This window comes from Helianthus annuus, chromosome 12 (assembly GCF_002127325.2).
Source record: "Helianthus annuus cultivar XRQ/B chromosome 12, HanXRQr2.0-SUNRISE, whole genome shotgun sequence".
NCBI lineage: Eukaryota > Viridiplantae > Streptophyta > Magnoliopsida > Asterales > Asteraceae > Helianthus > Helianthus annuus.
In genome coordinates, this window is record NC_035444.2 from 77,283,803 (window position 1) to 77,295,577 (window position 11,775).

Here is an 11,775-nt window from a genome sequence, read left to right on the forward strand (position 1 = left end):
TATGTATAACAAGGTTCTTGAATTTCTTCTTTTTTTTTTTTTGGTTTTCTGGCTGCTTCAAATTGTATCAATCATTTTGCACTCAAATATCTTACTTTGAATGGTCAAAACTTAAAATACAGCTTTTTGCTACACCTTTTAAAATCAAGTTTTTTACACAAAAAGCCCAACCTTAAAATTCACATGTTCTTTAGGGAGAACATATCTTTGTATCGATTGTCCAACCACTAAAATATAGGGGCCATAACAAGTTACGTTGCTTGGGCTCGGTTTGGCTTGGCTAACATAAAAAGAATTGGATCGGGCTCATTTCGCGTTCTGCTCAAATTTGATCCATTTATATATAACTAGCAATAAGAACTGCGCACATTGCGGCGCGGGTACATTGCAAACCTCAAACGAATTAGTCCAAACGTTATGTGATGGATTAACCATATGAAAACACGTGTTTCGACGTATTTGATTGAACTCAATGTAACCTATATAAGCATTGCGATTGGATCAAAACATAAAGTAAATCAAATTTATACCGTACAATCAAAACATATTATATGTGACCCGAGTTATACATAGAAAACGTAATAGGTATAACGGAAAAGCTGACACGTATAATCAAAAGATTAATTAGAGCTTTTAAAAAAGGGAAAAAAGAAATTACAATTTGACTCCACTCGGATCGAAACAAAATTTACAAAATATTCGTAAAATAATCACGAAAACATATTATATTTGAACTGACTCATTTGCGAAAAAAGTTTACACACACATATACTCACCCAATTTTATTTTTTCCCTTTTTGTTATATTATATTTCACAATGTACACATCTAGTCCCTAAAGTTTAGTATCTATTTTTAGTTGGCCACTAGTTACTTTCCTTCTTACTAAGGGGCTGTTTGGCAAATTCTGAATGGTTAAGTGTTGAATTAGTAAGAGGTCTGAATCATTAAGTGTTGAATCAGTAAGAGGTTTGAACCATTAAGAGCCAGTATAATGCTTAATCGTTCAGAGGCAAATGTCTGACCAATTCAGATTACATGTCTTAACCATTCATACTCTGTATAATTCTTAACCATTCAGAGGCAAATGTCTGAACTATTCAGACATTTGCTCGCGAAACAAACAGTCTGAACCATTAAGCGCTGAACCAGTAAGAGGTCTGAACCATTAAGAGGTAAAAAACAACCCCTAATATACAATGTCATTTAAGTAGGTTAAGTATCCATAGTTATACAACATCAAGTTATGACATTTTAATGCACATAAGTAGTTATCTTGTTTAGTTATCATTACTTATTTACTTGTAAAACATTCTAACATGACCTTGTTAAATATTACCACTTTTCAAACCTCATTCTATACATTTAAAAAATACACATAATAGTTAAAATACGAATTTTGGGGCGTTACATATTGCTAAACTTATGAGACTCAATCATATCATAATTAATTCTAATGCACGTAAGTGTATGTTAAACAGTTAATAAGTTGTACGAAATTATAAGATATTTTGCCGTTTGTCACAATTATATCTCATACATAGATTCAACTTTGTAAAACATGTACGTAACGCGGGTAAATCGTGATAGTAGACTTGTGAGTCTACTACAATCTTGATATGTGAAACATGAAATCGAACTCATTGATTAGATGACCCTTGAGCTCGTTGTAACGTCTTGACTCGCGCATGACCTTAGATTTGATCCAAGTAAGCTTGATTTGAAGTAATAATTAGCGATTGTTGTAGCTGACGCAAAAATGTAGTTTAACAGAAAAAGCTTTGTTAGCTGTACAAAGAGAACAAGTACACCTGAGAGTATTTTACAAGGTGTGTTTGACTGATTTTAGGAGGTGAAGATGCAATTGGCTACCCTGACCTATTTATAGTGCTAAGAATGTTCTAGCCTAATTTAGAATGATCTACCATAGATATATTTATATACTAGGTTAGAAACTTGTGTACTAGACATGTTGAACAATGAAAACAACATTAAAATTAAACTCCAAATACTTCTTATAACTGAAATGACATACTACATAGAACAATAACATGGGAAAATACATAATTTCCGTTTTTGATATATAACATACATTGTGCTTTTCTCGCATACACACATGTGATCTATCCTTTTAATCTTAACGAAGATCAGTATTAAAAAAAAGTTATGATTCATAAAACATAAATGTTCTATTATTTAATTAAAACATTATTGTTTATTTAAAAAAATGTTATGTATAAAAACATACATAACTATCCAGATATTTGTGTTTAATCTCGTTCTAAGTAAAATAATAAGCACCGTATTGTTTAAAAAGTATACAAAACTAAAGTACAAACAAACATAGTCCACTAAATCAAGACAAGTAAACTCAATTCAGTTCACCATTAAACAACTTAAGAAAAATGCTTAGGGTGGACGGGGTACCCTCGGGCACCCGCATTTGGGTATCACGGATATTGCGACTACACCGCCGCCAGCCCTTCAATTACTTCAAACAGGCAAGAGAATCAGTGATGAGTACCCATTAAAAGATGATGAGTGAGAGAATAGTTGCGCATTAAGGTTGGAAGACGGCGCAGAGGCAGGTTCATGAAAACACCGACGCCAGTAAACGCGGGTTCCGACGGGTTCAAATAGGGTTGGTGAGTCAGGTTCAAATACGAGATGGACCCTAATAATCACCAACTGGGCTGCTATAAGCCCACATCCAAGTTGTGGTTGGCAGGCCTCAAGAATCGGATCCAAGTTCTTTTCATCCGAGCATCGGACCACCACCTGCGATTATCACCAACACACCTTCAAACGTTTCGGAACCCTAATTTCATCAATCCATCGATCTGTGCGTAAATCATACAAAACAACCGAGCTCCAATGGCGATGGCTGCACTCAGAAGAGAAGGGAGGCGTTTCGCACCTCTTGTTTCCTCTCCAAACCCTATCAATGCGATCCGATCCACTCTTGCTCCCGCTGAGTATGATTTCATCTTCATTTCTAGATCTCGCATATACTCATCTTTTGAATCTGTATCTGTTCATTTCTATGGTCTCGATTCTAATTAGTTTAGTTTATTAGCTTTTTATGTTAATTTTTGCTGCTTTGCTTTGTAACTGTGTGTCCGATTGATGTTGATATTCATTTTGAATCATGTTAGGTTATATTGTTTTATGTTTGTGCATTTGGTGATTCCTTTTTTTTTTTTTGTTTTTACACCATTCGTGAATCTAAACGGATGGCTATCCAAGTCAAACATACGATATATCTGATTTGAAAACTGTATTTGTAACATTTTAAAGATTTTATTACCTATTTTTCTCATTTAGTTAGAATTTCAATTTTAAAAGTTAGTATTAGCAGTGGAAATATTATAGAAGTTTAGGTGATTAAGAATGAACAATAGTTAATTAGGCACATTTATGCTATATGGTTCTCTATGCTAGGATCTAACTTTTTTTTTTTTTTTTTTATTGTGATCTTGTTTGGTTGCAACGGAAGTTGTAGGTTTGACTAGTCGTTAAATAATTAGTAGTTTTTTTGTGCGGAGTTGTTGATTACTGTAGTTTCCTTGCTACATTCAAGAAATTGTAGCCACATTGTTTACAACCGAATCAAATGTATTTCGGTAGAATGGTTGTGTGATTGGAGTATAAGAATGTGATATTAGTGGTCAAAATAATAGAATTGTTTTTGTATACCAGTATAGAACTGCCAGGGTTAGCTTATATGTTGATCAAATTTACTTTTGATATATGATATGGAGATACAACATTGAGCGCAACTTCTAGTTTCAGTTTGTGTTAGTTTTGTTTTGAAAAACACTAATTGTTGACTCCAACTATTTTTCAGTGTAAAGTGTTTTATTAATGGTTGTTAACATGTTTGGCTGGTGCTTGCAGGGAGCAGGTGGGCCTTGGGGTTCGCTCCATTTCAACACAAATTGGTAATGACATTATACCATTTTGTTTATGTTAATGCTGATTGTCATTATTTGAAAGAGTTTATGATATTTATCATCTTCTAGTCATTGTATTTTTTTATTGATGTCGGATATTTTTTGGCAGTAAGAAACCGTATGAAGAGTGTCAGAAATATTCAGAAGATTACAAAGGCCATGAAGATGGTTGCAGCTTCAAAGCTGAGAGCAATTCAAGTTAGAGCTGAGAATTCTCGTGGACTTTGGCAGCCATTTACTGCTCTTCTTGGCGACACTCCAAGTATGTTTCTGTAAATTATTATATTTATTTTATTATTTTTGAATTCTAATTGCTTGCATCAACTGTTCTGTTTACATAAATGGTTAATTTTTAGAAAGCAATTATTAGTATTAGATGACTTTAAAGATTATTAGTATCTTAGATGATTTATAGAAAGCAATTCTTGGTTGCAGTAGTATTAGATGACTTTAAAGATTATTAGTTGAAGGTGCAAAGGGTGTGAGTCGTCGCCTAGGTGCATGGTATCTAAAAAGCAAGGCACACAGTAGTAACAGGCCATTGTTAGCTGTTTTAGACATGTTTTAGCTTGTGTGGACTAGTTTTCTTTTTTATTTTTGTTGTAGAATTTGGCTTTTTTTCCAAATCTTTAAGCGTCTGTGCACCTTGGTAAACGCTAGACGTTCTTGTTGTGCTGCATCTGCGCCTTTGACTACATAGGTTTAGGTATTACTCAAAATGAAATATACATCAATGTTCATCCACGGTACCAATTTAAGTAGCATGAAACTAAATTAGAGTTCTGTTTTCTTTGTAACGAGAATATAATATGTTTTGTGAAAATTCTCATGTTTTATATTGTTTTACTAGGTGTGAATGTGAAGAAGAATGTCATCGTCACTATCTCTTCAGACAAGGGTCTTTGTGGTGGTATTAATTCTACTTCAGTGAAGATAAGCAGGGCTCTTCACAGGATCAACGCTGGTATGAATATGAAAAAAAATTAATTTCAAATGGACTTAAACTTGTAGTATCATCAGATGTCAGGGTATACTATTCTAATTTTGTTATATTATGCAGGACCGGACACTGAATGTAAATATGTGATTTTGGGAGAAAAAGGAAAGGCCCAACTGATCCGTGACTCAAAGAAAGACATTGAGTTGATTATGACCGAGTTGCAAAAGAATTTTCTGAACTACACTCAGGTAAGCTGGCGCACAGTAGTTTGTTTGATTTTATTTTCATATATATTATATTAACATTAATAACTTATTACATAACACATAAATTTTGTTTTAATTACTTATGTCATCATGCCGTAAGCGTGTTTGTTCAGTTCATTATTTATTAGAATATGTTTTTAACAATCAAACGAAGATATAGCATTATAGTGATTGTTATGTACAAAATAATGTAATATTATCATTACCATCAATTTATTGTTTGTCTTATTCTGATTAAATCACTAACACCATTCAACAACTAAATGCTGCTAACCTTGTGGGTTGGGCCCGGTAATAATTTTTGTTCATCAGTATTGTTTATGTATAGGTTAACTAGATGTTATGTAAGCATAGAAGTAATGCGGAAGTCAATCCCTTAACTTTAAAAACACACAAAGGTCATTCTTGAATGACTAAGTCTCTAAAAGTTTTTAATTGTTAACTCTTTAAAGCCTAGGGATCTAGTCGTGCAAAAGTAAAGTTGGAGGACTTATTTGCAAGTTCGAAGGAAGTCTGTAGGGTTTTGTTATCAACTGTTCTTAATTTTTCAATTGTTTTAATTCCAGAAGCATACCTCTTTTGCAGGTATCTGTACTTGCAGATGACATCTTGAAGAATGTGGAGTTTGATGCACTGAGGATAGTGTTCAACAAGTTTCAATCGGTTGTTTCGTTTCTGCCTACAACCGCAACCGTGTTGTCTCCTGAGGTAAATAATGTGTTTTTGAATTATTGCTGTTTTTGCCATTACATGCTTATGTTTAGTTGTTGTGTTGTTGAAGATTGTTGAAAGAGAATCTGAAGCTGGGGGAAAGATTGGTAGTCTAGATTCTTATGAAATTGAAGGCGGTGAAACCAAGTCAGAAGTTCTCCAGAATCTTGCTGAGTTCCAGTTTTCTTGTGTAAGCCCTTACAAATTTATTTTATTTTTTTCGGTAAGATTGTGCAAAGTTCAACATCATGAAGCGCCTCTTTCTTAAAATTTAAAGGTGGCAGTTGTAACTTATATAGGAAAATGGGCCAATTGTGGTTCTAACAGGTAAAATATTAAAAAAAAAAAAAAAAAACTAGTCTATAAAGTAAACACGTTAAATGGGTTGAGCAGATTGCAACATCCTAAATCATATTACGATAAAATATATTATTACATTACAATAACGTTTGGTAATCAAGTTTTCTACACTACATATTTTATTTATTGGAAAAAAATAGGACAAGAAAGTGTAGGCAGGTTAACTTGATTTGACCTGAATTCACTTTGATCTGTTACACAACTCACCCTCTTTGCTACTTCTTCAATGATCTCTTTTATTCTGCTATATTGTTCACATTTTCTGGCTAGCATTCCCTTCAAGTGAAATGTTTTGATTATATATCAAGGATTAGGATCAAATACAAAGGATCCTAATTGTAAGAAGGATTTATAGAGTGACAAGTGTCCAATAACCTAAAACTAAACCCACTACACAAAAAAACCCCACTACAAAAAAAACCTTAAGCATCCACCACCACCAAAAACCTAACCCCCCCCCCCCCCCATCACTCGCCCCCCAAAAAAAAAAGGGTTTAGGTTTTTGGGTGGGGTGGGGGTGGGTGTTTAGGTTTTTGGTGTTGATGTAGTGGGTTTAGTTTTAGCTTATTGGACACTTGTCACTCTATAAATCCTTCTTACACTTCTTACAATTAGAAGCCTTTGTAGAATAACTTGACCCTATATATCAATCATCTAAAGTTTTCTTCAAAAAATGAAATATTTTTAACCCACATCAAAATTATCATTTTTAATGAATGACAGACGAATTAGGCAAATTGGTAATTCATATATTGAAGCTTTTTTAAAAGTGTAAGGCTCGAATAATTTTTTATATGATGGCATTCGTTCTTCTTGATGCGGTAGGTATATATCTTCTTTATTGAACCTTTGTAGCAGATTTAAGGTTCATGTTTCTCTTTAAAGACGTTTTGTTTACCGTCTCTAAGCAAGTATTAGTATTATGTAAACCTGTGCATGTTTTCATTAAATTTTTTAATAGGTTATTGTCATGTCGTTTGATTTGATCAGGTAATGTTCAATGCGGTTTTGGAGAATGCATGCAGTGAACAAGGAGCTCGGATGTCTGCTATGGACAGCTCCAGCAGAAATGCTGGTGACATGCTTGATCGTCTCACTCTTACATACAACAGGTCCTCTTTCTCTCTCTCTCACACACACTCTGTTAGCAGATCAATAGTGTTTGTGAAGTAGTGATATAACTTTTAAACCTGAGTGTAGTGTAGCCTGTGTAGCAAGTAAATCATAGTTCTTTTAAAAAAAGAAGGATGTTAAGAAAAAAATGAGCATTTGACTATAGTATCTAAAACTAGTGGTGTTCTTAGAGCTTTGAAACCAACTGAACCGAAGCAAGTATGAGCATTCAGCCAGTTTGAGACTTATATGGTTTGGTTTTGATGGTTTAACAGTTCGGAAACTTCGGACTGGTTTGAAACCTTTATGAATCGTTTTGTTTATTTTTCAATATGCAGTCCTGTGTATGAATTATTTTCATTAGTTATCTTTATCATTTTAATTATTTTATAGAATCTAACGATATTGAAAAAGAAAACAAAACTGGATTGATTCCACTCATCCTGTCTGGTTTGGTTTGTCGTTTCTTAAAACCGTTGTTGGTAGTTTAATCCAACCTTTTTGCCAAAACCGGCTGAACCATAGTTGTTAATGGTGAATGGCGATATGATACTTATATGCTAAATAGCGAATAGCGATAAATAGCGGTCGCTATATTATAAATAGTGATACACTAGAAAAAAATTCGTATATGTATATTATATCAAAACACACTCGTATATACGCTATTATACATGTATATTTAACAAATCCTAAAATCCAGCTATTTTATTACTATAATTTAATCGCTATTTATATTTTAAAAAAAATCTGAAGTTCCGCTATCTATCACATACCCTTTAGCGTCCTTCGACTTATACGCTGCGCTATTCGCTATAGCGACCGCCAGTGTTGTAAAAATCGCGACTAGTCGGCGATTAATCGCTAGTCGGCCAGTAGCTGAGTAATTTTTCGTTAATCGGTCCATTAATCGCTAGTCAGACCTGGTCGGTCTAGTTGGCCGGCCAAAAATCGGCGATTCCGGCCAGATTCCCGCCAAAAAAACCTGTATATTCCGGCCAAAATCTCTAAATTCCGGTCAGTTTCCAACAAATCCATGTGAATTCCAACAATTAATCTTGTATATTTAAAAAAATGAGTTGAGTACGAGTTAAAACCTAGCTACTTAAAATATTTACCTATAAAAATGTGTATATGTATACGTAAAACTGAAAATTACATATAAAAGAACCCGATCCGATTAATCCCAAATAGTCGCTAGACCCCGCCTCACCGGCCGACTAGCGAGTTCTCCAACTTTGGCGACCGCTATTGACAACTATGGGCTGCACTAGACTGTGAAAAGTCGTCACCAAATGGACAAATATGTAATAATAGAATAAATCTTTTAATTTGTTATTGCATTATGTATCGGTTGTTATATTTTGTTATTTATGCTTAATATCGTCACTCATATTCTGTGTTCACCAGGACCCGTCAAGCATCCATCACAACTGAACTCATTGAGATTATTTCTGGAGCATCTGCGTTGGAGGGTTAATTGTTGTCGTTTTCAGTACTTTGGCAAGACCCGCTTGATGGTCACGAAATAAAACCATACTTTTTGTTAAAACATTCTCAAATAATCTGGGCTTGATTTACTTTTTATCAGGGGCAAATCTGTTTTTTTTTTTTTTGCAGTTAAGCTTATCGAGGCTTTCTCATTGTCGTTTGTGATATTAATGTATGTTGTTGGTTATCAAATGAATTGAACAGTTTTCTCAATACTGGGTGACTAGTATTTTGTTAAATCTTGTTGAAAATGGTTTGGCTTATACAGAGACGAGATAACTAAATTTTGTCTTTCATTAGATTTGAAACCGTCACCAAAATGAAATTCGCACGGTTTTGGGTTTCTGTTTAGGTGGTATCGATTGGCTATAGTGTGTAGTCGGATGTTTCGCGTTGTTAAATTATTAGCTTAACAAAATTATCGTTAACGAAAAGCTTGACTTGTATACAGAAATAATCAACACCTTAATAAAAAGTTCGGTCAACTGGTCAAGCATCTATAAAGTAGAAATAAAAAGTTTGGTCAAGCATCCATAAAGTAGAAGTGTAGATGTCCCATGCCTTTATAGCATAAAGGCATATTGAGGATGGGATAGGCTTTGGAACCAATGGATTCTGAGTTCGATTTTCATAGAGAGGTTTTTCTCATATTTATTTGGTTTCTTTCTTAATTGGTGTACAGAAATAATCAACACCTTAATAAAAAGTTTGGTCAAGCATCTATAAAGTAGAAATAAAAAGTTTGGTCAAACTTCCATAAAGTAGAAGTGTCGAGCTATGGCCCATGGTTTTATAGCATAGTGGCATTTTGAGAGTGGGATAGTGATAAGATCTAGAAATTCAACTTCAATTAGTGGAAGAAACGATAACATAATAGCCAAATTCGAGATATCCTTGATCTCCGATTACAAGGTTCAGAACCCTAATTTTTATAACATAAACATCGACTCCCTAATCTGAAATAAAAACAGATATTAATAATACAAAATATAACCGATTGTCCCACTAACAACTCCCTACTAATTCGGTTTTCCCCACATACGTAACTTCTAATTGACTGGGTCAACTGTTAATTATGATTTAGGTTATGGGCTCATTCAGTTAGGCCCAAACTGATCCAGCCCATAAAGCTTTGAATTGTAGGTTCGTATCAATACATCCCGCCCGAACAAACGACTTGACCTCAAGTCGAGAGGAAGGGAATTGGCCTGCTAAGTCCCTGCATTCCAAGTCGGCTTGTACATCTTTATTCCTAACATGAAATTCCTTCCAATTATCCATTGTTTTCTGTATCTGTTTTCCAAGATTCGTAGCTTTTGATGACGATGATACATCCACATGTCCCTTCTCATGTAGTGGCAAACCATCCTTCTCATTTACATCAACATACATAATCTCTCTGTGATGCTCTTTTGATTCCTTCTCACATTGATGCATCCACATCTTAGTTTCAGACCTCACCAATACATCATCAGCAACATCAACAGCTAAAACCTCATCTTAGTGAACATTGGATCCTCTGTTTTGTCCCCTCTTTTGTCTATGGTTAAACTGTTCTGTTTCTTCTTCAAGCTCTGGAATCCTTTCTTCTCTAACTTGTTGAAACCCATTAACATCATCATCAAACACGGTGTTTCTCGGGTTGTACCCATAATAATCCACCGACGAAAAAGGGTGATGGAAGGTGGTTGCTTTGGTAGTGGTAGAGTTGGTAGTTTTGGCGGCCGTGATGATGGTAGTCCCGTGTTTCAATTCCGCGGGGACATCCTCAGTTTCCTCGTCCTTGACCAGATCTGCCAATGGAGCTTGAGGTTCATGCTCGGTGTTATTTTCATCCATCCAAGCCATCCTGATCGCAGCCATCCTGATCTCTGCGATATCCTTCCGCATAGAGTCTATGCTGGCTGCAATTGATGCTAATTGAGAAGCAAGCACAACCTGATAGCAGGAACTGTACCGGGTCTGCACCAGCTTCGAATTTCCCGGCAATGGAACCATTGATAGATCTAGAAATTCAACTTCGATTACTGGAAGAAACGATAACATAATAGCCAAATTCGAGATAGGCTTGATCTCCGATTACAAGGTTCAGAACCCTAATTTTTATAACATAAACATCGACTCCCTAATCTGAAATAAAAACAGATATTAATAATACAAAATATAACTGATTGTCCCACTAACAACTCCCCACTAATTCGGTTTTCCCCACATACGTAACTTCTAATTGACTGGGTCAACTGTTAATTATGATTTAGGTTATGCGCTCATTCAATTAGGCCCAAACTGATCCAGCCCAGAAAGCTTTGAATTGTAGGTTCGTATCAGATAGGCTTTGAGACCAATGAATTCTGAGTTCGATTCCCACAAGGGGGGTTTTCTCATATTTATTGGGTTTCTTTCTTAATTGGTGTATAGACATTATACCTAGTGGAGATGGATATGATCGGGTGATTCTGTTGATGGTACGATATACTCCAGTGGTCCGTCAGTGATCCAAATTTGTCATTCATAAAAAAGGAAGTGTCGAGCTATGTCATACTCATACTCAAAACAACTATAACTTTAAAAAAAACCTGACTTGTTTAAACTCGAATCTTGATTTCTTTTGGCAGGCTGAAGCCTTTGATTAAGGATTCTAGCAAATGAATTTAAGCTGCAGCCTTTGATTTAGGAAATGAATTTAAGCTGCTGCCTTTGATTTAGGATTCTAACAAATGAGTTTAAGAAGATAAAAGAGTTTAATTTGTTTAAAAGTAACTAGGTTTGAACCCCGTGTATTCCACGGGCTGCATAAATACAATTTTATATAATAAATAATAAAAATATATATCTTAAAAAACTTGTAATTGCACATGTTGAATAAAAATATAATGTCATATGTTAACACATACAATCGTCAAGATTTATCTTTATAAACCCTATGTATTATATCGATTAAA

General features: G+C 34.6%; 1 protein-coding gene across 1 annotated transcript; it reads left to right on the forward strand.

The window, feature by feature from the left end:
• The first annotated feature begins 2,726 nt into the window (after positions 1 to 2,726).
• Positions 2,727 to 9,072, forward strand: LOC110895304 (ATP synthase subunit gamma, mitochondrial). The gene is made up of 9 exons (XM_022142591.2): positions 2,727 to 2,974; positions 3,897 to 3,940; positions 4,062 to 4,214; positions 4,803 to 4,916; positions 5,013 to 5,140; positions 5,744 to 5,866; positions 5,940 to 6,059; positions 7,220 to 7,341; positions 8,753 to 9,072. Exons 1-9 carry the CDS (start codon positions 2,874 to 2,876, stop codon positions 8,820 to 8,822), a joined length of 975 nt encoding a protein of 324 aa, XP_021998283.1. The 5' UTR covers positions 2,727 to 2,873; the 3' UTR covers positions 8,823 to 9,072.
• Positions 9,073 to 11,775: the final 2,703 nt, after the last annotated feature.

Coding starts and splice junctions, on each gene's coding strand:
- LOC110895304 (XM_022142591.2), top strand. CDS start 2,874: ATGGCGATGGCTGCACTCAGAAGAGAAGGGAGGCGTTTCGCACCTCTT. Junction 3,941..4,061: donor CTCCATTTCAACACAAATTG/GTAATGACATTA, acceptor ATTTTTTGGCAG/TAAGAAACCGTATGAAGAGT. Junction 4,917..5,012: donor TCTTCACAGGATCAACGCTG/GTATGAATATGA, acceptor TATATTATGCAG/GACCGGACACTGAATGTAAA.